The sequence below is a fragment of the Neoarius graeffei genome, chromosome 25 (genome assembly GCF_027579695.1).
Source record: "Neoarius graeffei isolate fNeoGra1 chromosome 25, fNeoGra1.pri, whole genome shotgun sequence".
In the NCBI taxonomy this organism is placed as follows: domain Eukaryota; kingdom Metazoa; phylum Chordata; class Actinopteri; order Siluriformes; family Ariidae; genus Neoarius; species Neoarius graeffei.
In genome coordinates this window covers 9832710-9860639 of record NC_083593.1, presented here as the reverse complement: position 1 = coordinate 9860639, position 27930 = coordinate 9832710, and the positions used below count along the sequence as shown (strand labels likewise).

Here is a 27930-nt window from a genome sequence, read left to right as displayed (position 1 = left end):
AGGTCCTCTCCCGCTCTACACTCATCCATCACACGAACTCGTTATGTGGCAAGTATTTTCCACTTCTTTTTCGTTTTAATGAGGTTAAAGGCTATGAAAATCCTGTGAACATTTACAGGAGTTGTGTGGCGTGCGCTGCACAAGTCACAACTCAGATGCAATGACAAGACAGGCAGGCATGATTATTTACACTCAAGTGGGTTTCAAAACAAAAAGAGAAGAAAAATGTCTCGCCTCAGTGCTGAAATTTCCCCTGAGAGGCAGCGTTTCACTGTGTCTGTATATTCAGGCGACGGCTTCTCGAGATTATTTTTCCGTCGAGGATAAGAGCCACATGCGTTTTGTAAATAGGATTGTCAAATAAAAAAGAACAAACATACGAACAGAGACAAGCAGTGAAAAATCTCAAGTGAACAAACACACACTTCTCGATCGCGCCTTTGTTTTGCTGCAGATGAAGAGCACTAACAGGATTTTTTCCCCCCGTTACTTTGGCTATAGAGAGCGTGCACGTGACGTCACGAGGTCACGTGATATTTGTTTATCTGCCATTTTGGACGGCAAGGTCGCGCATAGAACTTAGATGAACCCGTTCTAATTATCAAGTGTGTGGGAGTAGATCTTTCGAGAATGGTTATATCTTGTTCAGCATTTGGTTGTACCAATAGACAGGGCCAAAAGGACGGCCTGTCATTTTATAGATTCCCCGCAGACGAGGAGAGACGCGCAAAATGGGTGTCCGCTGTGCAAAGAGAAAACTGGTACCCCAGTTCTACCAGCCGAATTTGTAGTGAACACTTCATATCAGGTAGGTGTAATCTTCTAATTCAATACTCCTAGTACATCTGTTAAGTTGATTTTCGGATTGAATGATAACTGCATACTTAGAAACTAGACAGTCTCTAACGTTTAAAATGGCTATGCCAAGCCCTACTACCCTGGCCTAGTCTATGACAATGTTTTATCTTTTTGGCTCATATATGCCTTTGAAAGGCCAATCCATAGTAGGGATCATACCTGTCAACCCTCCCGTTTTTCCCGGGAAATCCCTTATTTTGACTTATTTCCCGCTGTCTTCCCGTTTTTTTATTTTCCCGAAAATATCCCGTATTTTCACATTATATAAAAGTCCCGTATTTTCGCAATATAAAAAAGTCGGTAGGTCCAGAATTCATGACGCGCCTCTGACAGGAGTTTACAGCAGGAAGTCGGGCCATGAATTCACGTCCCCGCCCTCTCAGGCATCAGTAATTACATAACTACGTCCGGAAGCGAGGCTGAACAAGTGATTAGGTCCAGTGTTGCCAGATTGGGCGGTTTCCCGCCCAAGTTGGGCGGTTTCAAGTGCATTTTGGCGGGTTTTGAACATATTTTGGGCTGGAAAACGTCAGCAGTATCTGGCAACACTGATTAGGTCTGAGGTGAAGATGGCGATGCTAATAGCTAAGAAAAACATTAGCCTCTCTTTCTTTGATGACTTCAACAAGTGCGTGGCTGGAATGTTCCCAGACTCTTCTATTGCAAAGAAATTTTCCATGGGGAAAACGAAAGCCTCCCAAATAATCAAAGGTTAGCTACACATGTTTACATTAAGTATGTTCTGGCTAAGACCTCATAAATAGCCTAGTGTAAACTAATTGGTGTATTAACTTTTTTATCCACTCATTGTCTATTTTATTTTCTATCTGAAACTTACCCATTTTAAATCACTCTTGGTTTAATATCTTATATTTCTCTTTATTACTCTATCTATCTATCTATCTATCTATCTATCTATCTATCTATCTATCTATCTATCTATCTATCTATCTATCTATCTATCTATCTATCTATCTATCTATCTATCTATCTATCTATCTATCTATCTATCTATCTATCTATCTATCTATCTATCTATCTATCTATCTATCTATCTAGTGTTCCGAGGCCATGACTATGGTAAAACCATAATAAATTGCAATGGAATTGAATTTATTGACTGGTTATATAATGACCTTTCTTATTTTAGCATAAGATACGTATTTTAGCCCTTAATTTGGGAAATAACTGGTACCACTGAAAGCAAATAAAAATAAATGTATAGTTTATTCACAAATGCACTCTATAAACCATAAGCATATTGAGTTTGGGTCTTGGCTATCACCAGCATGCACCAGAGTACAGGAAATCACAAATACTAGATAGAAAATTGCCCCCCATTCAACTACACACCCACTTTTGGTGAAGGGTATGACTTTCCGAAATTTTCCATTATTTTGAGTTAAAAATCTGGGAAATATCCCTTTTTTTCAAACCTCAAAGTTGACAGGTATGGTAGGGATGGCGAAAACTAAAAAAAATCTTGACCGACCACCGAGCCTCATTAGCCGGTTAAAGTCGGTTAACCTATGAGTTTAAACAGGGATGCAAACGGCGGATGCGCCTTTTTCACGGCTGAATTGCGCAGATCCGATTTTTTTTTTAGGGGGGGCGTTGGAGTGTTTACTGTTTTTCAGACAAAAACATACCGGTACATATTTACAACCCTGTCATTATCTGGAACCGAGTTTAGATTTCGAACATTCTTACGATAAAACGTCCCGCATAGTCTCTTTATGATAAACGTCTTAATGCCACTTACCCGTGAGGTTATCAAGTAGACATTCTTCTTCGGGACCTTCCAGAGGTGTAGTTGAGATACGCATCCCGCAACAAAATATTTACAAGCTTCCAGACTCTTGTAAGCTTTGAGGGCTTTGCCAGTGTAACACGATTAATGAGAAAATTGTAAATGTCGTGGTAGGCCAGATCGGGCAAATCGCCGGCACCGCAGCTCCGAATTTCCCTGAACAAGGATTGCGGCAAGTTGTACGGATCTGCAATCCCCAACCTGGAACACTTTTCCACGTAACGCTGCCTCACGTCACCTTCAAGATGCTGAACAAACTTAGACAAGTAATCGCGCGATGTAGATGGGGTATTTTCGGAATTTTCTTGGGGATTACTCCCTGGATCCATTACACTCGCGCAAGGTAAACAATCCTGAAGCCGTCCAATATGGCGGAGTAAACACGGAGTAAACACGGACGGGTCACGTGACTGCACATCCTCTATACGATAAGGTGGTCACTCGGTAAGCCTGTGTTTCAAGTGCCATCTTCAGAGTGGTACACAGCCAACCAACCTTGCGCTTTGCGTCGGGCTCCCAGAGCAACACTTGCGCCGGAGGTTGGTCGTGCCACATAATGTGACTGCAAAAAGCAAGGTGTCGTATCCTGATGATGCAGGAGAGGTGGGTAAGTTGCCATAAAGCTGATCTTTAGATCAGCAATCATGCCAGGATATGTTTAGGACTCTTTGCAGCATCCCATCTGTGGAGTTTATGCAGCAGCTCACCAGAACCAGAACCAGAGAATATGAGTATAGGTACCATCCAGGTCAAGAACCAAGATTCTGAGCCATATAACAGTATGGTCTCGAATAATGCTTTAAAAACCTTGAGCTTAGTTTCCCTGGTCAGAGGTCCAACCCAGACTTTGTTTTAGGCCTTGAGAACACCCCATGCTTTCGACATTCCATATCATGGGTTAAGATCAATTCGTCAAATTGTAACTCTCAAACATTCTTCAGACATCTCATCAAGCAATTGAGACACAATGATTTATTGACAAATAAATTTTGCTGCATAATCACCTTCATTTTCCATAATCTGGCATATTCTTCTTCTTTTGGCTGTTCCTGTTCGGGATCGCCACAGCGGATCTCCTCCTATCCTCTGTATCTTCTTCCGTTGCACCAACCCTTCACCACATCCATAAATCTCATCTTTGGTCTTCCTTTTTTCCTTCTACCTGTCAACTCCATCTCCAGCATTCTTTTCCCAAATATACCCTGGATTTCTTCTCTGTACGTGTCCAAACCATCTCAATCTCACCTCTCTTATTTTGTCTCCAAGCCGTCCTACATGTGCTGTCCCTCTAATATACTCATTTCTAATCCTGTCCAACTTTGTCACTCCCAGTGGAAATCTCAACATCTTCATCTCTGCTACCTCTAGTCGGGCTTGTAGTACTCGAGTCTGACTCATGCCATAATTTTAAGGACTCATGACTTGACTTGGACTTGAGCACTGATGACTTGGACTTGGACTCGTGCACTAACTGCATTCAGACTCATAAATTGGAGACGCGGACTCTGATTTTTTTCTTTATTTTTTGTAACGTACCGTAATAATTTGGTGTAAGATATTTATATTTATATCTACACTAATTTTATACTGATTTTGTGCAAGAGAATGCACATTCACCTGTTCATACGTCATGTTCAGGAACAAACTAACGTTAATGGCGCTAAAACGCCTGGAGAGAACGCCGCTAGGATTGTCTGCTTTGCTTATACAGACTCCTCGTACAGTGGGGAAAAAATGCACTGCTGTGTGTTCCATATGTAAAGAGCTATCAAGGAGACGACTGAGACAACCTTGAACTTCAATCGTCATTTGGTGAGACCACACCCAGAGAAGTCAGTGACACGCTACGTTCATTGCCCTGTTGATAGCGGGGCTTGCTTGCTGAGCGATGAACTAGCGAGTGTTAGCCCTCTCTCATGTTATTTGCCCTGTTGATAGTGGGCGTGGCTTGCTGAGCGATGAACAAGCTTTTTATCTGTAGCCTGTTAACTAAAATGGGGCAGTCAAGCAGCAACGTTAGTCCAACACAGTAGCAGAGACGCTTTCACATAAAGGCAGCAACAGCCACCGTCAAATGGTACGGATGGAGTCTTGTTCTCGGACTCGACTCGGATCAATAGCGGACTCGACTCGACATTTTCTTTAATGACTCAGACATGCACACTGGGGACTCGAGACTGGACTCGGACTCAAGGTTTAGTGACTCGACTACAACACTGCCACCAGTTCAGCCTCCTGTCTTTTTGTCAGTGCCACTGTCTCCAAACCATACAACATGGCTGCTCTTACTACTGTCTTGTACACGTTCCCTTTCACTCTTATTGGCAGCCTTCTGTCACAAATCACTCCTGACCCTCTTCTCCATCCATTCCAACCTGCTTGCCTTGCACTCTCTTCTTCACTTCTTTTCCGCACTCGCCATTATTTTGTACAGTTGACCCCAGATATTTGAACTCAATACCATTTACTGTACTCAGTTTGATTATATCATAACACTGTTGGATTCTCAATTCTGATTGGTCAGAAGGTGTTGACTGATTTTCTATACTGATGGCTGCAAGTCAAAGCACAGATTTACATTAATGTGCTTGCTGTAATACCGTATGTTCTAATCTCTATACAAACAAATTATACAGAGACTTGTATGCTGGACACACTACAGGACTAATCTCGTCTCGTCTTCTTCCGCTTTATCCGGGACCGGGTCGCGGAGGCAGCAGTCTAAGCATGGAAGCCCAAACTTCCCTCTCCCCAGACACCTCGGTCAGCTCCTCGGGAAGAACACCGAGGCGTTCCCAGGCCAGCCGAGAGACATAGTCCCTCCTCCCGGGGGGACATGCCTGGAACACCTCCCCAGGGACTTGTATGCTAGACACACTACAGGACTAATATAAGACTAATATTACATAGATTTACATTACATGGCATTTAGCAGATGCTCTTATCTGGAGCGACGTACAACAAGTGCAAAAGTCAGGTACACGAAGTGCTGAATTTCTAGACAAGAAAATTCTAGTACCAACTGAACAAGTGACAGCAACACCTAGTGTAATATTCTGTTGATGTACCAATACTCAAACAGCCAAGGAAACCAACCAACCATATAATGTACAACTAAACAGAGAACTCAAAACGGCTAACCCCAGGCTAGACTGTATACAGCCTGGGTTGGTCTAGACTGAAGTGCAGTTACACAGTGGGAAGGGAAGCAGGGGAGAGGTGCAGCCTGAAGAGGTGAGTCTTCAATCTGCGCTTGAAGGTGGTCAGGGAACCAGCAGTTCTGAGCTCAATGGGAAGGTCAGTGCGCCAACGGGGAACCAGGACAGACAGTGGTCTTGAGCGGGCTGGGCAGGAACAGAGAGGAGGAGGGGCCAGGCGACCAGTAGTAGTGGAGTGTAGGGATCTGGATGGCGTGTAAGGGCAGATCAGATCCTGGAGGTATGCTACCACTTGACAGCCTGGTAAGCTAGCACCAATGTCTTAAATTTGATGCGAGCTGCGATAGGTAGCTAGTGCAGGTCAGCAAGAAGAGGGGTGACATGAGAAGAACGAGGGAGGTTGTAGACCAGGCAAGCTGCAGCATTCTGGATGAGCTGCAGGGGTCCGATGGCAGAAGCTGGAAGGCCAGAAAGGAGAGCGTTGCAGTAGTCCAAGCAGGAGAGGATCAATGCTTGGACTAGGAGCTGAGTAGAGTAGGTGGTAAGAAAAGCATGGATCTTTCAGATGTTGCAGAGGAGCAATCTACACATCTGGGTCACTGCAGCAATGTTCAATTTAAAATTGATGTGTTGTTGTTTAGCAAAGAGGATAGTGTGGTGCTTAGTACTGTTGCCTCACAGAAAGAAGGTTCTGGGTTCGAACCTCAACCTGAAGGGGACCTTTCTGTTTAGAGTTTGCAAGTTCCTCCAGGTGCTCTGGTTTCCCCTACCATCCAAAGACACGCGGTTAGGTTAACTGGCTGCTTTTAATTGCCCACAGGTGTGAATGGTTGGGTGGGAACTGGTCTAAGTCCTCGATGTCCACCCTGGGTAGCTCTCTTGGGCTAGCTAACAAATCTGCAGTAAAACAGTCAAGTACGGCTGATGTGAGAAGAAATATGGTGAAGTAGATGTTTATTTATGGAAGGAGTCTTCAGTGTTTAGGACAGATGGCTTTCTGGTTTCTCAGTAACTACTGTATGTATATTTTTTAGCTTTATTCAAGAAAGAGGAAAAAAATGAGAGGCTAGTGAGGCTATACTGTAAGTAATAACAGGAACTGTTTCGTGGATGTTCTACAACATTAAAAAAACATTTGTCTAGATACAGATGGAAAAAAATAGCTTTGTCTCTTGTGTCCCATATATACACCTGCGTCCCGAGCGAATTTCATAATTTAGAATTTCGCAAAAGCTAACTTGTTTCAGCTTCATCACATTTTAAGCAACACCTGATGAAATAAATAACCTTGGTGGCAGTGGGCTCTTGTACACTACTACACGTCCTGACCTGTACGACAGAAAGCACAATTCACTCACAGCTCAGCTCGATTCGGATGAAGTCTTTAATTCCCAGGTTTTCGAGGAACACGCCGCTGGAGGAGGAGGTCTTGAAAAAGAAGGCAATATCAGCACTGAGTTCCCCGTGGAAAGTGGGGAAGTGGAGGTAAGAAGTCTCCTTATCGAAGTGGGCCGCGTTCCAGAAGTCATCTGAAGAGAGAAAGCATTTAGGAAGGCGCCACACCATTGGGAGCTCCAAAAGTGTTTAGTCATTATTTGAACTGTAACTCAATATAGAGGTGCTTTGAGAAGTTTCACTGAGGAGCAGGAGGCTCTGAGTCGTACACAAGTCATTTGTGCTTCTGTCACAAAACCAAATGGAAATGTGTATGTATATATCTACAGTACCAGTCAAAAGTTTGGACACACCTTCTAATTCAATGTTTTGTCTTTATTTTTATTAATTAAAAGATGCTTCATATCTTAAAGTAATGATCTTTACTTAGTTGAGCGCTTCTTGACATAATATGGACGACTGCAGTTGTGGAATAGGGCTATTTACTGTTTTTTTTTAGATTATTTACTATTTACTGTTTGATCTCAAATGCATTACGAAGGCAAGAAACTCGTCCACTAATTAACTTTGGACAAGGCACAGCTGTTAATTGAAAAGCGTTCCAGGTGACGACCTCATGAAGCTGGTTAAGATAATGCTAATAGTGTGCAAAGTGTCATCAAGGTAAATGCTAGATGCTTTAAATAATATAAACTATGAAACATTTTTAACACTTTTTTGTTCACCACATAATTCCATATACATTCCATATGTTATTTCATAGTTTTGATGTCTTAAGTATTGTTTGGCAATGTCAAAAAAAAAAAATCAAAATACAGATTGAACCAGAAGGGCACTCGGTAGAGTGCATACCTTCAGCAAGCCACATATCAACATCAAAATCTAATTCCTTGGATCTAGGGTAATACTAAAGCTGTCCACCAAATTTCATCCAAATCCGTTCACTCCTTTTTGAGTTACGTTGGGAACAGACCAAAAAATAAATAAATCCTGGATCCATATCCGGATTTGCATCAAAATCAAATCAACTGGAGACTTCCGGTTGGCATTCAGTATGGCGTAGTGGTGATTTTCTCAGCTTCCAGTACACAGTTTCTACTTAGCTTAATTTTTTTCAAGTATACCACTCAAACTTGCGAAAACAAAATACTAAACGGTGCTTGAAAAAATTGTGCCCTTCAGTATAACATCTAGAACTGGTAAAACTTCAAGAAAGCCTGAACAGTCCGATGCATCGCCGCTAGCACTAACGTTGAAAATGCTACTTTGGCTAACATGCTGGTGGAGCTACGGGCAGACCTACTGACCAACCCTGGCTCACTATAATAATAAACAACTTATATAGTGCTTTTCTCACATCCAAAGTTGTGTTACAAACAAACAAAACAATTAATTAATCTACCAAAACAGGGTCAGGATGTAATTCCAATGGTGTAGCTAACCACAGTCCCACCAAAAGGCGCACGAAAGTATGTCCCAAACCACCTGCACAGCCATCACGACGCCACCGGGCAACATCGCTTGGAACAGCGCGCCAAGCACAGAAGCACCGCTGCACAGAGTGCTGGACAACCCCGATGTTAAAAGAGCAACGAGCTCACTGCAGTCCATAACGAGGAGCACAGGCATCACCTATGGTGGACCAAGGCCCGAAGAGAACCGACACCCAAACCTGGGTCCGGAGCAACACCACAACTGGCGGACAAAACTTTTTTTTTGGCATTTATCTTTTGCAATGTATGCTTTTGCATTGGACTGCTTTTCATCTTTCTTGATGGTTCCACCAGACCCTGAAAAATGAGATTTAAAAAAAAAAAAAAACATTCAAAGGAAAAACATCAAACTATATAAACACAAAAAGAAAAACAAAGGGGGAAAAAAATAAAAAGCTCCGGTGAGAAGCAACACATGGTAGCCGCGGGGTCTTAAAAGTCTTAAAAAAGTCTTAAATTTAATATTCCAAAATTAAGGCCTTAAAAAGTCTTAAATTGCTTTGCCCAAGTCTTAATTTTTTTAAACAAAGGTCTTAAATTTACTCATACTATTCTACAATGTGAAAACGTGGGTTTTGCGTAACATCAGTGAATTTCTTGGAGTACGGTATGCGCAAAGAAAGAAACAATATTGATACATTTTCGCGCCGGCGCAATCGTCGGAGTCCGTGGTGGAGAGGAGACTCCGCGAATCGCAGCATGGGGAAGTGTCGTTTTAATCAGCAGTGGCTTTCAGATGAAAGATATCGTGATTGGGTGAGGGAGGTTCCTGGAAGCGACGTTGAAGCAAGATGCTGTTTGTCGAAAGACCTTCAAGTTGTCCACTATAGGTCATTTCGCTTTAGAGTCTCACATGCAGAGCTCAAAGCACATTGCATCTGCCCTCCACCGCCACCAGCCCATCGCTCAGTTCTGCACGGTTCAATCTCCGAGTGCACCTGGAGTTGGCACTAGCACCACTGTCGAACGTCAGCAGCATCAGCCAAGCCAGACATCATCGGCAAGGCTAGCAACAACACAAGGGCCGAGCAGTGGCATGATGGGTGTCGGTGGAACCCCGACACTTCGGGCAGAGGTGCTCTGGATTTTAAAAACAATTACGGAACACCACTCGTACAGCTCGAATGAGGGCATAAGCGAACTCTTTAAGGCTGTGTTCCCAGACTTGGAAATCGCTACAACGTTCTCCTGTGGAAAAAACAAAACGTCTTACATAACAAAATTCGGTCTTGCTCCTTATATAACGAAGGAGTTGGTCAAAGACGTTAACGAGGCAAGTGGTGGATTTATCTCATTGTGTCTCTTATCTATCCACCTCCACATCTGTCTTCCCTCCCTCCCTCCCTTGTTTACTAGGAGTATTTACATTTCTTTTTATTCTTCAAAATGTAAAATGGTTGAAGCAAGTTGAATGCTGGGAAACTAAGACAAAGAGTTTGTCTGTTTTATCATCTCTGGTCATAATTAGTTTAGAGACCGTTCTTTAGGCCTTGAGTTGGGCCCTCAGTTTGGCTTTTTGGCTGATGAGTGCACACCATTGTACCAATGTATTGGCACGCCAATTGCATTTTTGTGCACCTTTAAGAGACTTTCGGCTTACCTCTTTTCTATCGATCTATCTATCTCTATCTCTCTTCCCATCTATCCCCCTCGTCTCTTATCTATCTACGCCCCTCTGTATCGCTCTCCCTCCCTCGTTTACAAGGGTACAAAATGTAAAATGGTTGAAGCAAGTGCTGGGAAACTAAGACAAAGAGTTTGTCTGTTTAGAGTGTTGTGAATGTTTTGATATTTTATTTAAAAAAATACACCCACATCACTTTTTTATTTTAAATATCAATCTCTGGGTGCATGGTCATAATTAGTTCAGAGACAGTTCTTTAGGCCTCGAGTGAGGCCCTCAGTTTGGCTTTCTGACTGGTGAGTGCACACCTTTGGCATTAATGTGTTGGTATGCCTATTGCATTTTTGTGTACCTTTAAAGGAACAGTCCACCGTACTTCCATAATGAAATATGCTCTTATCTGAATTGAGACGAGCTGCTCCGTACCTCTCCGAGCTTTGCGCGACCTCCCAGTCAGTCAGACGCAGTCAGACGCGCTGTCACTCCTGTTAGCAATGTAGCTAGGCTCAGTATGGCCAATGGTATTTTTTGGGGCTGTAGTTAGATGCGACCAAACTCTTCCGCGTTTTTCCTGTTTACATAGGTTTATATGACCAGTGACATGAAACAAGTTCAGTTACACAAATTGAAACGTAGCGATTTTCTATGCTATGGAAAGTCGGCACTATAATGACAGGCGTACTAACACTTTCTGCGCGCTTCGGCAGCGCATTGATATCTGAGCTCCGTATCAATGCGCTGCCGAAGCACGCAGAAGGTGTTAGTACGCCTGTCATTATAGTGCGGACTTTCCATAGCATAGAAAATCGCTACGTTTCAATTTGTGTAACTGAACTTGTTTCATATCACTGGTCATATAAACCTATGTAAACAGGAAAAACGTGGAAGAGTTTGGTCGCATCTAACTACAGCCCCAAAAAATACCATTGGCCATACTGAGCCTAGCTACATTGCTAACAGGAGTGACAGCGCGTCTGACTGCGTCTGACTGACTGGGAGGTCGCGCAAAGCTCGGAGAGGTACGGAGCAGCTCGTCTCAATTCAGATAAGAGCATATTTCATTATGGAAGTACGGTGGACTGTTCCTTTAAGGCCATGACGTGGACCCTACGTTGTGCTCCTTTCTTCCAGGTTTAGACTTGTTTTTTTGTCTTGAATGTGAAGATTCGACAAGCAATGCACATAATGACTTTTAAGTATATAACTTTTATAATAAAAGTATTTTTACTTGAAACATTTGTCATTATTGGGAATTTGATCTGGTGTTCTACGAGCGCATAATGGGTGCAATGTAGGTCTTAATTCTCATTTAAGTGGTCTTAAAAAGGTCTTAAAAAAGTCTTAAATTTATGGTGGTCAAACCTGGGGAAATCCTGCAACAGCCAAAATGCGCACAGCGTACTCTCAACCGGAAACGGAAATGATCGATTATCAATTTAATTAACACTAGCTGTCAGATTTGAAAATAAATTTGCTGCAATTGATTCTAAACCCAATGGAATACAGACTACGCTGACTAACCAAAATCGAATCAATTGTTCCTTGGCCGATGGCTCACCTTTCCTCAAAATTTCATTAAAAACAGTTCATAACTTTTTGAATTAATGTTGGGAACAAACAAACAAACAGAGGCAAAAACGTAACCTCCTCCAACAAAGTTGGCAGAGGTAATGAAAAACCTATGACTTGAGTAGGTGTCCAAACTTTTGACCAGTACTGTACCTTTTCAGAGTATTTATGAGTTTTTCATACTTACTGTCTCCGTGGCACTGGAGGGGACCCACCCGATATGCTGCCTCTGACCCCGGCCTGCTTACATCCCCCACTGCTAACAGTCTGATAGGCAAATGCTCTTTGTGAGAGAGGACGCCAGAATCGTTCAGCCTATCCAAAAAAAAAAAAACCCAAACAAATAAACATCCAAAAAAAAAAACCCACAAGACAATCAAACTCTCTAATTGCTGTAAGTGATAATATCCTAAGCATTTTTTTATTTTATTTTAGAAACTTTACTTACAAAAATAATTGAAGAAATTTTTCAGTATGTATGAATATTCTGTTTTCTTCGTGTTGCATAATGTGATATTATGTACAAACGTGGACAAATCAGTAGCCTGGCATGACACCGAATTCTGGGACCATCGTATTCTGTGACTCTAGTCACTGTGCAGAAACAACAGCGCCTACTAGAGGTTCACTCTGCTGTACTTGTGCCTAAAACCAAAGACTTTTTATCTTTATATATAAATAAATAAATAAATAAATAAATACACGTACACATGCTGTGGTATACAGTAATTGTATATCATGCTCCTTAATTGTGGTAATTACAAGATGACGGCTTGGGAAACAGTCGTTTCTATAGCAATGCACACGACATGACACTATGACTTCTTTGTGACAGAAAGCGAAATTACGCTCAGTGGTAAATACTAGAAAATGGCAGGCAATGCTTGCTCAGTAGATAGACAAGTTACATCATGACATTCTACTCCTAGCTACTTTCACCGCGGACGCTGCTGCCATTTATACCATGTCACGTGCCGTCGTGTCTGAGCTTTTAGAAAATTATAACTGCTAATTAAGAATTCAACAAGGCCACGAATGCTTTTTATGCTTTTAAAGTCAGACGTTTGTAATTACTATAATTCTGATGCATTAGAAATAAGCAACACTGGAACCTGATTCACTTAGTGCAGTCCTCCACGTGACAGTCACTGGTGCTTTCAGGAAATAATAACATGCATTTTGTACAGCGTTTATACGGTAAATGACCCATTTGTGCAGTAACCTAGCCAGTGGGAAGAGATCAGCACAGGTTTGAGTGTCACTGCTTGTCTGGTTCGTGTAAGTGAGAGGTACATTTTCTTCCCTGTGCAATGACAGATTTCATCGAACATTAGTTTGTCAGAACGGACTGTGTCTTTCCGACACCAAACTGCCATTTAAATTTGAACTTAAATCTAAAATTATAAAAACAGATAGTCTTGGAGTGTTGTGCTTCACTTGCACTGCTGTTTGGTATTCAGTAGTGTTGTTGTACTTAAGACCGGTCTCGTGACCACTTTTTGAAGGTCTCGGTCTTGCCTTGAAATCGACTGCATGTTTACTCAGTCTTGTCTTGGACATAGAGACTTGGGATTTTATTTCAAGACTGGTCAAGGCCACGACTGCAGAAACTTCATGAAATTGCCTGATTCAAAATGCAACTAACGATGTGACTCACTACTAATTTGAAAACGTTGTTAAGGTTAATGGCTGTCACCCCTCCCCCACCGTCCCTCATACACACTGGTCTGGTCCTGGTCTTGACTTAGTCTTGGCTTTGGTCTTGGCCTTAGTCTTGATCTTGGCCTTAGTCTTGGCTTTGATCTTGGTCTTGGCTTTGGTCTCGGTCTCGACTCGGTTGTGACCTTGGTCTTGGCTTTGGTTTTTGTCTTGGCTTTGGTCTTGGCCTTGGTCTTGATGTCAACTCCTCAAAGTCTTGGTCTTGTCTTGGTCTCGATACACTCTGGTCTTGGTCATAACTTGGGCTCGGGTTAGGTGGTCTTGACTATAGCACTAGTATTTCGATCTGTTTTCATCTGCCATCTTAAAATAAACAGAATAATCACTCTATTTGTTTGATGAGTTGTTCGGCCAATCAGACGATCTTAGAAGTTGTTTTTAAATCAGTGAATCAAAGTGTTTTCTGACTGACAGGAGAATCTCTAGGGTCAGTCAGGTTGTTGCTATGAGAATTAAATCTGTCTAGAACAGACACACAAGCTACAAAGCCAGTATGGTTCATAAACAATGGATTAAAAACACTTCTTGGAGATGAAGGTTTTAAGTAAGGAATAAAAAAAAACTTAGGAAAATAAGCAGGATGGTGTGACCCATCTGTTTCTTGCTATTAAACAATATTATTTTCCTGAAGCGTTTTCTAAACAATTAAAGTCCTTTGCCAGCACCTGGTCATCCCGGGCAGTCACCCGTCCCAGTATTAACTAAAGCTAGACTGCCTTTCAGATTTTTCAAGTGCAGGTCATAAAAAGAATTTTCCCTGACACTCAATTATTTTTGTTCAGTGGACCGAAAGCTACTGATTTCAAATCACAGACTTCCAATTTATTCCAATTTTGGAGATTTCAAAAAAAAAAATTAGAACAATTAATGAATTTAGGACTACATGTTAAGACATGACTGTGAGAATGAAGTGAAAATGGCAAATAACATGAGAAAATAATCATGTTTCAATAACTGTCAGCAATAGAAAGTATTGTACAGCCTTTGTGTTGGTATAATAATAATAATAATAATAATAATAATAATAATAATAATAATAAATAAATAAATAAAGAGTGAGATAGAGAGAGCTAGAAAGGAAGGAAGAAATATATGGTACACTGTATAAAAGAAAAACAGAGACTGAACTGGAAAAGAAAAAAACAATAACAGTGAAGCGGAGCGCTATGAAGATGTAAGGAATGTGGGTAAAGGTGAGAAAATAAGAGGAGGTAATGAAAGGGGGGAAAAAAAGTCAGGTGATACTTTTCTTGGGGCAAATTTGATCAGATACCACGGTTTAACACATAAACCAAATACACACGACATGAGTGGTAAGATGGCGGCCAGATGGCTTCACTCGTCTCTACAGTGGGGGATAGGCTCTGAGCGCTCCAGATTTTTACATAGAGCTCAGTGACAAAAACTCACAAAACTCCCAGATCTAACATGGGTTGTGCGATTGCCTGTACAAATCGATTTATCATGAAATCAGAGCCCTGTTTATACACACTGCCGTAAGCTAAAGAAAAGAGAAGCAAACAGAGGTAGCTGTTTTGTGTTTAAGCTGAGTCCAGCCTTCACAAATGTCCGTAAATGGTTATTAAGAAAACGCCTACAGTATTTGTTGCTAACTTTTTAAATTTGTAATGAAAGGAATATTTTAGTTAATAAGCAATTTTATTTTTTTCGCGGCCCAGTTTCCATCAAATCCTGCGCTCTGATTGGCTGGCGAGTTAGTCCTACAGTACGGACCCCGGTTATGGACCTCTGGCGACTCGCTCATTCACAACAAGAACAAATATAGTTGCAATTTTTGTCAACATTTATCTTTTTATAAGATTTATTTATAAGATTTTTATCAAAAATCTTATAAATTTTTGCCAGCATTTCTCAGCATAATAGCATTAATTTTACAGCATGGATAGCGATAACGACAGTGTCCACAGCGAAAGCGAGTTTTACTACCCTGAGGAAGAAGAAATAAAAGAAAACATTTCAGGAGAAAGCTAAAAACCTGTAACTGTTGCTAACGCCGAGCAAAAACATGGCTGAATCCTGAATGACTCAGTTTTGTATAAATAGGGGACTACATAGGCAGCAAAATGTAGTTTTTTTCCTGCCATGGAAGTGCACTTGTATACCGAGGAGGAAGCAATTTGCATTACAGCCGTGAATGAGGATTCAAAATGGCGGCTCGGCTCGGTTTTCCCTTTCGGGCGCTCTCGTTTTCTGTTAGAAGTTGGTAAAGAAAAAAATAAATATATTATTTACCAGCTTAAGGTCGGTCCATATGGTGAAATACCGTGATCTCGGCCTTGAATACTGACCTTGGCCAAGAGGGCCTCGCTCAGCACTTTCAAGACCTCGGTCACGGTATTTCACCATACGGACCTCCCAGCTGGGGCATGGTGGTGTAGTGGTTAGCACTGTCGCCTCACAGCAAGAAGGTCCGGGTTCGAGCCCCGTGGCCGGCGAGGGCCTTTCTGTGCGGAGTTTGCATGTTCTCCCTGTGTCCGCGTGGGTTTCCTCCGGGTGCTCCGGTTTCCCCCACAGTCCAAAGACATGCAGGTTAGGCTAACTGGTAACTCTAAATTGACCGTAGGTGTGAATGTGAGTGTGAATGGTTGTCTGTGTCTGTGTCAGCCCTGTGATGACCTGGCGACTTGTCCAGGGTGTACCCCGCCTTTCGCCCGTAGTCAGCTGGGATAGTCTCCAGCTTGCCCGCGATCCTGTAGAAACCTCCCAGCTGGTAAATAACATATATATATATATATATATATATATATTGTTGCTTATTAAGAAAATAAAACAAAACTTTTTTTAACTGAACAAAAGGAATATTTACTGTACAGTGATAAAGAATAGGAAAATTAATGCTTTTTTGGCAATACAATTTTCTTCATTTAATTTTTTTTTCCAAATATTGTAAAATCTAACCGTGAACTTAAATTTAAAGGCTTGTGGTGTTTGTTATATTTGTGACATTTTTTCCAGCTCTCTATTGAACAAGCACATTAAAAACAACAACAACAAAAAACCCACTCGTTATTTTAAAGTAAATGCCATTATTGCTAAATAGTAAGTTATTTTGTCGAAACAAAGTTACAGGTTTCAGTACCAGTCATCGAGGTCGCGGTCGCAGTTGCAGAACTGCTCTGGATCCACACAGTTGTCGTGGACGGCACAGGCGCACTGCTGAGTGCCCGGTTGTGCCCCTGCCCAGTATGTGTGGGCATCTCCTGACCGGCCCACCCACCAGGTGAACGGCGCACCATCTGCAAAAGCCAATTATCACCCACAATGAGGCAAAATCAGTTTTTTTTTTAAACAAGTCCTTAAACACCCTGATGAGAACTCCCTGTGTGCATTCTTTTGACTCAATCAACACATTTAAAAGTGAAGATAACCAACCTCAACAATGAACCCTGCAATTCGCTTGAGGATGCTAATGTTTGGATGCTTGGCAACAAATCACAGATATGTGTGGGCAAAACAGAGAAGGATCCAAAAGTGGAAATGATAGATAAAGTATAAAAGATCAACTTGAACAAAAAGACCAAAAGTTAAACACACACACACGCTTAATTCTTGCTTGTTTCTACTTTTAAACATAAACACATACGCACATATAGAACTGTCTGTCTAATATCAGGAGTTAGGCATTCACACACAAACCCTATGTGTTAAGACGTGAATGAGAAATAAACCTAAAACATAAACCCAATGAAATGTGAACAGATACAGAGGATATTACAGGGTTACACAATGATATGACGTTTATCTTTGAGTGGTGAACATATTCACGAGTGAGCGAAACAAACAAGTGAAATATTTTTCAACACGAGAAGATAAACTTCATATCTTCGAAGCACTGTGTAATGTTCGTTATATTATATAGACACATCCACACACACAAAAATACACAAGTTAATCAAAAGAATTTAAATTTTGAACCAGTTCGCTATTTTGACAACGCGCATCTAGTCAGCGGGAAAACACTGGGAGTGACGTTATCGGAGTGAAATATCAGGAATTATTCTACATACAGGAGGAATAAAAACATGTATCCTATTCTCTTCTAGCGGGTTTCATTCATTTGGTTTGATAGCATGCAATATTGTTAGCATATCGCTTATCCTACGTATATTACGTCACTCCACCCAATGGAGAATGAGCGTTGAATATGATTTATGGTTGAATATTGCATGGTTGTCAAGACAACATGACGTCACACGTCAGAGCTGATATGAATATTCAATGAGAGAGTTTTTTGCTGCGCATGCGCACAATCATTTCTGTATTCACTGGGAAAGAGAAAGACACATTGAACACCCAAAAAGCTACCAAAACTTCATTAGATATTCCTCAGAGAAAAACATACCAACAGACATAAAAAAAACTGGAAAAGAGACACGTCATAAAACTTCTGAGCTAGACAGCGACTGTGACAATTTGTAAACAAACGTGGCCGCCAGGTTTGCTTCATTAAATATGGAAGATTTTGAGAGATTTTTGGCTGTCAGGTCGCTCCGTTGTGTGTAGTTTTCGATGTTGATTTTAAAAGTAACTAAGTAAATCACAGAGGGAAATGAATACTTAAGTCTGAGTGAAAAAATACTGTAGCGAGCATGCAGTGTGGAAGAAGAGTCTGGAGACAGAAATCTTAGTTTCTCAGACATTAGCCTGTGCTACTTGCTCTCAATAGTACTGGCCTGACCACTTTATGAGCATTCACTAACACTACTGATGAACGCTACACTGGCTGGAAGGTGGCTTCACTGCTACGTTGTCTGTGCTGATTCGCGGGTAAACTAGCGTTGGCCTTCGAGAATGCTGATATGAAGAGAGTGTGTATGTATAATAATATTGGCTGACTTTTTTCATAGTATATCAGATATATTCCATTCAGCTACTCATCTTTTTTTTTTTTAAGATTTTTTTTTCACCTTTATTGGATAAGACAGTGTAGAGACAGGAAATGAGCGGGAGAGAGAGATGGGGAGGGATTGGGAAATGACCTCAGGCCAGAATCGAACCCGGGTCCCTGGATTTATGGCATGGCACCTTATCCACCTGGGCCACGACGCCCCCAGCTACTCATCTTTGACTTGTTCAGTATCACGCTAGCTGAATGGAATATATCTGATCTCATCTCATCTCATTATCTCTAGCCGCTTTATCCTTCTACAGGGTCGCAGGCAAGCTGGAGCCTATCCCAGCTGACTACGGGCGAAAGGCGGGGTACACCCTGGACAAGTCGCCAGGTCATCACAGGGCTGACACATAGACACAGACAACCATTCACACTCACATTCACACCTACGGTCAATTTAGAGTCGGAATATATCTGATATACCACAAAAAAAGCCAGCCAATATTACTTAAACGTCACTCAGATCCACGATGTATTTCATATGAAAAATGCGAGTTTTTCAACACGAGAAGATAAACTTCATATCTTCAAACCAATACGTGATTTTCTTTTTATTATATCGACACAGTCACAAAGAAAAAGTAGCCAAATTTATAAAAAATAATTCATCGATTTTGTCACGAGTGACATATAGATATACTGTATACACTACCGTTCAAAAGTGTGGGGTCACCCAGACAATTTTGTGTTTTCCATGAAAAGTCACACTTTTATTTACCACCATAAGTTGTAAAATGAATAGAAAATATAGTCGAGACATTTTTCTGGCCATTTTGAGCATTTAATCGACCCCACAAATGTGATGCTCCAGAAACTCAATCTGCTCAAAGGAAGGTCAGTTTTATAGCTTCTCTAAAGAGCTCAACTGTTTTCAGCTGTGCTAACATGATTGTACAAGGGTTTTCTAATCATCCATTAGCCTTCTGAGGTGGGGTTTACATTAGACCGTATCAGCGGATCATCAGATTAACGTTTTTAAAACGATTAGTGTGCACACAGCAACACCAATACACGATTCGCGTGCACACAGCAACACCAATACACGGATACGCTCGGCTCCGCAGGCATCCTGCGCTCCAAATCACTCCGCCCTGAACAGCGAGTGCCCTCTGGAGGGTGTGCACTCCGGCCCTGCGCAGCTCACAGAGCGCGCGAGTGGAGCGCATGAGCAGTGATTCGGGACTGAGCCGCTGTGTGTGTGATCCCAGCGCATATCACTTACCACTTGCAAGTGGAAGGATGGCAAGCCTAAAGACAATCATAACTACACAATGGGCAGTATTTGCATCAGTATTTGCAGTATTTTAATACTTTTATACTCTTTAATGAAAGGTGATACAAGGCGGAAGTCCGCGCTGTTTTTCAGTAGTCGCGTCACATGACCAACGCCAGCGAACCAGGAAGGTGGATGTCACAGTGACGTTGTCCAATGAGGATGCCAGCTAGAGCTCAGCACAGCGTATTCGCGTATTCTCAATGTTTACACAGCACCGGACCAGATACGATCTAGATTGAATACGTGGACGCTGGCGGATTCCTGTTTCCCGGCGTTTCCAGGTGGTTTAATGTAAACGGACAGTGCATCCGCGAAGAAAACGAGACAGATACGGTCTAATGTAAACGTAGCCTTAATATCACAGTTTTAGTTCTCCATGTCCCGGATGGAGCTCGTATGAAAACTACGAGTGATGAATTTCCCAGTAAAATACTCGTGTCCATATCACATACAGTAATAATATCAAGATTTATCAATGCATAAGACTTAAAACATTAAATTAATAAAGCCATTATTAGCAGTTAGCACTTACTGCATGTAGGTTACTTCGACACAAAGTGCTGAAAAGTAGCAGGGATTTGGTTGCTATGTACAGTATTTACATCTTTCACTCTAGCAGTTAAGTGTTGAGTAATTTCTACATCATTACCTCTGGAATTGTTCTGTCCAAGCTTGGTGTGTACTTGAAAATCCAATATGGATTAATACCTTTCAGCTCTAAACGTCGTATTCTCAAATATGTCTATAAACCGGTTGAAATGGTGGACTCAGGCTTTATAAAAGTGCTTGTGTGGACAAGCAGTTTCAGCTCGAACCCTAAACCCTCAGCAGTACTCATGTTCTTTTTTTTTTTTATAAACACTGGGGAGATTGGCATTGATTTGTCTCTCGTCTGCTCACATCCATCCATCTCGAGCCGCTTGCTCTCTGCTTTGGGAGAAGCGTGCGCTCTCATTACTCTTCATCTGACATTTGGAGCATTATTTATTTATGTCTGACACCGTCTTTTTTCTCAGCTCATCAGCATCCCGGCTAATGAGACAACTAATAGGCAGCGATTTACGGCAGAGTGCTCAGGCGTCTCCTGTTTGTTCAGAAGGCCGTGAGAACAATTATTGAATCACTCGACCTTTAAGAGGCTGAGTACGCATGCGCCTGTAATTGGACCCAGACAAAAACAACAAACGGTAACACAGTGGGAAAGGTAAATAATGAGTATTTACACACAAGTACACGATCAGTCTATAAAGCGGATTATTTTTACAAAATAAAAGCATGTATTGAAGTGTTTTATTCCTCTTATACCACATCGTTTTGCCAAAATTTTACATTTTTAATAGTGCTGTCAAAAATGTCGCGTTATTAACGCGTTACCTTGACTCAATTTTAACGGCGATAATTTTTTTATCGTGAGATTAACGCTCTATGACATGATGTAGGTTTTTCATAAGCTTTTGAAACTGCCAGGAACTTGGAACAGAGACTTTGCTTAGAAAAACGATAGCAGCTAGACTGTAATGCCACGCCCCGCACAGCCAGAGTCCTCTGCCCTCCCCCAAAGAGCCACGGTGCTCGGCTTAGGTTTCGTTTTCCCATCGGCAGCTCCAGCCCCACTTTGCAGTGGCTGTGACAAGACGTGTTATGCTCTGCAATAAAAACAAAACAAAACATTGGTACAACCAGTGTTCGAACTATGCCGATATTTTCGGGGGGTCCCTTTTTTTCCCTTGGGGGGGGCTTGCGCTCGTCTCAGAGCGCGGATCTCCATCGCGCGCTCACTTCGGATATGCAAATGCTTCCCGTTACACACGATTGCTATGTCAATAAACATCATTTTGCCAATATTTTAGAGACCCCCCAACATTTCCCAAATCATGTTTTCAAGGGATCTCATGTCTGTTTCAGGGGATCTCGGATCCCCCGAGTACCCCCGTAGTTCGAACGGTGAGCAAGCCCATTCACTTTTTTATGCTGATAAGAAAATTACATGGTTTTTCATGTGACAAAAATGTGCGATTAAATTGCGATTAATCACGAGTTAACTATGACAGTCGCTACATTAATTGCGATTAAATATTTTAATCGCTTGACAGCACTAATTTTTAATTTATGTTAGAATGATACATCACAGGGGTGGCACGGTGGTGTAGTGGTTAGCGCTGTCGCCTCACAGCAAGAAGGTCCGGGTTTGAGCCCCGTGGCCGGTGAGGGCCTTTCTGTGTGGAGTTTGCATGTTCTCCCCGTGTCCGCGTGGGTTTCCTCCGGGTGCTCCGGTTTCCCCCACAGTCCAAAGACATGCAGGTTAGGTTAACTGGTGACTCTAAATTGACCGTAGGTGTGAATGTGAGTGTGAATGGTTGTCTGTGTCTATGTGTCAGCCCTGTGATGACCTGGCGACTTGTCCAGGGTGTACCCCGCCTTTCGCCCGTAGTCAGCTGGGATAGGCTCCAGCTTGCCTGCGACCCTGTAGAAGGATAAAGCGGCTAGAGATAATGAGATGAGATGAGATGATACGTCACAGGGGCGGCACGGTGGTGTAGTGGTTAGCGCTGTCGCCTCACAGCAAGAAGGTCCGGGTTCGAGCCCCGTGGCCGGCGAGGGCCTTTCTGTGCGGAGTTTGCATGTTCTCCCCGTGTCCGCGTGGGTTTCCTCCGGGTGCTCCGGTTTCCCCCACAGTCCAAAGACATGCAGGTTAGGTTAACTGGTGACTCTAAATTGACCGTAGGTGTGAATGTGAGTGTGAATGGTTGTCTGTGTCTATGTGTCAGCCCTGTGATGACCTGGCGACTTGTCCAGGGTGTACCCCGCCTTTCGCCCGTAGTCAGCTGGGATAGGCTCCAGCTTGCCTGCGACCCTGTAGAACAGGATAAAGCGGCTAGAGATAATGAGATGAGATGATACATCACACTTTTTAGCCATTTATTGCTGGGTTTCAGTCACATGACTTTTCTTAGCGGTTTTACCGGAAGTGAAATAGCTGGTGGTCTAAACGGCCGCCGTAGTTCAAACAACTAGCAACTTATCAGAGTATGCCCGTAACCTAGAAGCCACTGCTTGCTTTAGATATATTCAGAAGATTGCTATGTGCAATGGAATCGACCCCGACAGTCTGGGAAAGAAGGATTTGTCATACGATCTCGAAAACCACCCTTCAGTCGAGTTCCCAGACATCTCGAACTATCTGGTGTTGCAGACGTCCTTCTACACCACAAAACAGATGAAAGCGTGGAAGAGTATGGAGGCTTACGACTTTTTTTTTTTGTATGTAGCTGGGTAAAGGACCTCAGTATCAAGTCGCTGCCGAATTAATCCTGTATTGTTTTTGCCCGTGTAAGTATTTTTTTTTTTAAAAACTTTGTTCGCGTCTTTACAACGAAGCGCTGCAAGTTGAAGTGTAAACAAACAACAGTTCACTTGATTCTCACTTGTGTTGGCTCTTATCGCTCAGCTAAATCATTCACAAAGATCATCAGAAACCCCTTTAAAGACCTGGATCTTAGTTAAACAAGACGGAGAAGAAGTGATCACGGCGCATTGTAACCGTATAGCTGGGTAAGAATTTTGTCGTGACCTTCATGCATATGGACTTTGTGAGGAGGAAACAAAGAAACAACTGGGGACTTTAGCGCTTCGTGACTAAAAAAAGTAACGTAAAATAATGACACACAGCAATAAAAGTACTTGGAAAACACTAAGGACAGAGCTGAGAGGGAAATAAAAACCTTTCACGAAGAAGTGATCACTGCAAGCTTTGACTCGGCTCCCTTCGATTTCAGCGAGAGGTTCAAAAGCCACCTTTTTCGACGTCTTTTTGTGAAATCCTGTGTTCGTTCACCCTTTTTTATTAGTTCACGGGGAACCCTGAAGAAACTTTTGTCAGTTTCGTGGTTTGATCGATTCGAACAACCTAAAACAACGCAAGTGTACGGCGTTTTTCATGCGAGCAATGCACCTTCTCCGTACAAACGCTTTGTCAACTGAGCTTTGGTAGACCACCAGCTAAAGTTTTGAATGACTAATGAGGCGGATGTGACGTCACGTGAAGCCCAGCAATAGTGACATGATTGTCTGCAGAACACCCGCAAGACATATTAGCTCCTGTTAGCGCTTGTTTTACAGTAGCTACGTATAAACAGTCACTATCCATCACAACCTCTCTTTAGGTCTCTCTGTTGAAGCTTGTACATGGAATTAAAATTGTGTCAAAAGTATCAAGACAAAAAAAAACAAACTCGCTTAAAAAACAAACAAACAAACAAACAAACAAAAAAAAAATGTAGCTTGTCAGCCTGTTACAAGGAAACTGGAAATTCCTCCATCGTGAAGACTTTCATGTGGTGGAAAACTTACTCTTACAAAGTGCTGACACTGGAGCCTCTTTCTATAAACATATATAAAGATCTCCTTATAAAAAGCTTTTACTTTGGTACATGACAACATATTTGTTTATCTGTTTGATTAGCCGTTTGTTGAGAATGCAGCATCCACTATACAATACAACTTCCTGTCAACGAGTAGCTGCTAGGCATGTAATGATATATCATGCAACAATAAATCATGATATAAATTGATGACGATTCGAATCGATGAAATATAAAAAATGAATCACGTATTCTATTCCCTTTTTGCGGCTTTAATTTATTTGGTTTGATAGCAGGCAATATTATTAGCATATCGCTTACCCTACGTGTATTACGTTACTCTACCCCATGTAGAATGAGCATTGAATATGGCTTACGATATTGCATGGTTGTCAAGAAAACATGACGTCACACGTCAGAGACGTAAAACCTCCATGCTAGCTAGCGACTGTGGCAATTTGTAAACAAACATGACCGCCAGGTTTTCTTCGTTAAAAATGGAAGATTTTGAGAATTTTGAAAGAGAAAGATGCATTGAACACCTGAAAGGGATGTATTATAATAATAATAATAATAATAATAATAATATTGGCCGGCTTTTTTTGTGGCATATCAGATATGTTCCATTCAGTTACTCATCTTCGACTCATTCAGTATTATGCTAGCTGAATGGAATCTATCTGATATACCACTCAACGCCAGCCAGTATTATTTAAATAGTGGGAATTCACCCCACCGTACAAATTGCAATATAAATTTTTGACGACTTAGTTTGATGAAACTGAAAATAAACATATAATCCCTTAGTTTTTCCGAGCTGTATTTGTGTTGTTTAACACACGATAGCAGGAATGCGCATGACTTCACCTGAGGCGGAAGTAACACAGCTCTAATGCCACGAAAACACACATACAAAACAGATCTAAAATGGGAAAGAGATCTTGTGCGACTGACCGCACAAACAGATTTAACAAGAAATCGTAGTTGATGATCTTTTACAGCAACCTTTACAAATGTGGATAAATACACTCACTGGCCACATTAATAGGAACTTGTTCTTGACTCTAAGATCCCTGTTCTTGGCTGCAGGAGTGGAACCCAATGTGCTCTTCTGTTTTCTGTTGCATGCTGAGATGCTTTTCTGCTCACCACGGTTGTAAAGAGTTGCTACAGGTTGCTATATCCTTCCTGGCAGCTCAAACCAATCTGGCCATTTTCCTCTCCCTTGTCAAAATGTTTTTTAGAATTCTATAGAAACTCTATAGAAAATCCTATAGAAACCCCTCTTTCTATACAATCTCTATAGAACGCTATAGAACTAATACTCTATAGAAAATAGTTTCTATAGAAGTTGTATAGAAATAGTATAAATTCTATAGAAGTTGTACTCTATAGAAAACAGCTTCTATAGAATCTCAACAGAATTCTATATAAATAGTAGTCTATAGAAAACGATTTCTATAGAATTGATACAGAGTTCTATAGAAGCTCTACTTTATTAGGGCCAACAGAATTTTATAAATTTCATAATGGTTATTTCCATAAAAACACAATTTGGTGGATTTTAAAGACCCTACAGAAATTCCAGTCTGAGACAAAAGGCCTTGCATCCAAAGAACAACTTTAGTACTTATCTCCAATAAAAATAAAGGTTCTTTATTTCATTTACTTTATCTCACATAATAACACTTCTGATCAACAACTCAATTGATCCAAATGTAAATTACAGTTTAAGACATAATTTAATAAATGTACTTCCAAAATAAACGCTGATATACGCTATACATTAATTTTCAGTCAAGCTCAATGGCATTTGGAAGAAGTGAAACAAACGTCTTTCTTTGTATTTTCATGTAAATATACTTATTTGCTATATCAGATAAATTACATGCTATCAATTCATTAGTGATTTCAACCTCTCTAATTTGATGCCCCTTGACTTTATATATACCTGTATTTAATTGAAACATTATTCGAGTAGATGTTAAACGTCGAAATATACAGTACAATTCTTTTTTACAGTTACATATATCATCTTCACATTCATTTTTACACACTGCAACCACTAACTGCCTTTGATAGCTTTTTCTCAAGATGAATTTGGAGATGAATCTGTCCAATTTTTATAATTTGGTATTCTCTCGTGTTACTGTTATGATTATTTGTTATACGATCCAGTATTCAGGTGGTGGACACAGTTTTAGTTGCTCACTGTATTTTCATGGGTAGGTCTTCGAGTATCTATTATGCAGGTGACTTCAATAACTATAGCAATCTCTATAGAAATTGCTATAGTCTCTATAGAAATTGCTGTAGAGATTTTCACAGTACTCTATAAAGAATTCTATAGAAACTTCGTTAAATTCTGTTGACTTTCTATAGGAATTCTATAAGATTTCTATGTATAATCTCTATAACATTTCTATTAAAACTATAAAATTTCTATTAAAACTCTATAAAGTTTCTATTAAAACTCTAAAGTTTCTACAAAAGTCTATAAAAATTCTATAAAATTTCATTTAGAAATTTCATAGAATTTTTATAGATTTTTTTTCTATAGAAATCTATAGAAACTTTTACCAAGGGCTGTCCTCTCTTATCAACAAGGCGTTTGTTTCCACCCGCCGAACTGTCGCTCGCTGTTTTTTGTTTTCCGCACCATTCTGTGTAAACTCTAGAGACTGTTGTGTGCGAAAACCCCGGGAGATCAGCAGTTTCTGAAATACTCGAACCAGTCCATCTGGCTCAAACCAACACCCATGCCACTCACAGAGATCGCATTTTTCTTTCCTGTCAAGGGATTGGCTGATTAGAGAACTGCATAAAACAAACAGCAGGTGCATGGGTGTTAAATGTTGCAAATTGCTTTGGCAATAACATTTTCTTTTTGAAATTTTTTTCAAAAATATCGTGGGAAAATCGAGTCGTGAACACAATATCGCGAATCGAATCAAATCGAATAGTGAATTGCGTGAATCGTTACATACCTAGCAGTTACTCTCTTAGAATGAGTGCATTTGAAGTACCACCAGAACTACCGTCAGAGAGCTGCTGTTATAGAAAATCAATCAACAGCTTCTGACCAATCCGATTTGAGAATTCAACATCACTGTGGTATAATAACAGAACCTGATGCTGAAAGCACTCTGATATGAACTAATAATAAAAAAGGACCAAAAAAAAAAGGTTAATTAGTTTGAAAATAATCGAATCGTCTTGTCTGCTTTGTGCTCTATGTGACTGACAAGCTCAGTTTTTTTAATAAGTCTGTCCTTTCATAGTGGGCAAGCGAAGGAGGAGGGGATCAATACTCTCAGTGAAAAAAAGCTTACCTGGTGTGTTTAGGAGGCGTGACTTTTTGCAGTGGTAGGAGAGTTCCTGCTCGCAGTGCTCGGCTTGGGTAATTATGGCCGCGAGCTGCTCGGCGTTGGCAGAATAGTTAAAGGAGGCCAAATGCTGAGCGCTCCCTGAAGATGCTCGTAATTTGGTGAGCTCGGTGTTATTGTGTTGGATCACCGTCCACGCTTTATCTGCAGTTTTCGTGACAGAGATGAAGAGGGAAATGGTTACTCGTAATTATGCAAACGATAACGAGGAAACAACAAGGTGGGCTGTGCTCTAAGGTGACCTTTATTTTGAGAAACCACAGGCTACGCCAACGTTCCCAAAATTGCGCTTAATAACAGAGCGGAAATCCTCCAGTGTCGTATTAAAGGAATGATTCAGACAATAATCACATTTACACAAACTTC

General features: G+C 41.2%; 1 protein-coding gene across 1 annotated transcript in view; it reads right to left on the bottom strand.

Annotated features, from left to right (window-relative positions):
* cntnap3 (contactin associated protein family member 3) overlaps positions 1-27930 on the bottom strand; it is a 332581-nt gene that overhangs the window by 72351 nt on the left and 232300 nt on the right. The window contains exons 14-17 of the mRNA XM_060909607.1: positions 27511-27708; positions 16727-16883; positions 12095-12222; positions 7185-7355 (exon numbers count right to left, since the gene is read on the bottom strand). Coding sequence (XP_060765590.1) covers positions 7185-7355; positions 12095-12222; positions 16727-16883; positions 27511-27708 — 654 coding nt within the window. The remainder of the gene's footprint in view (positions 1-7184; positions 7356-12094; positions 12223-16726; positions 16884-27510; positions 27709-27930) is intronic.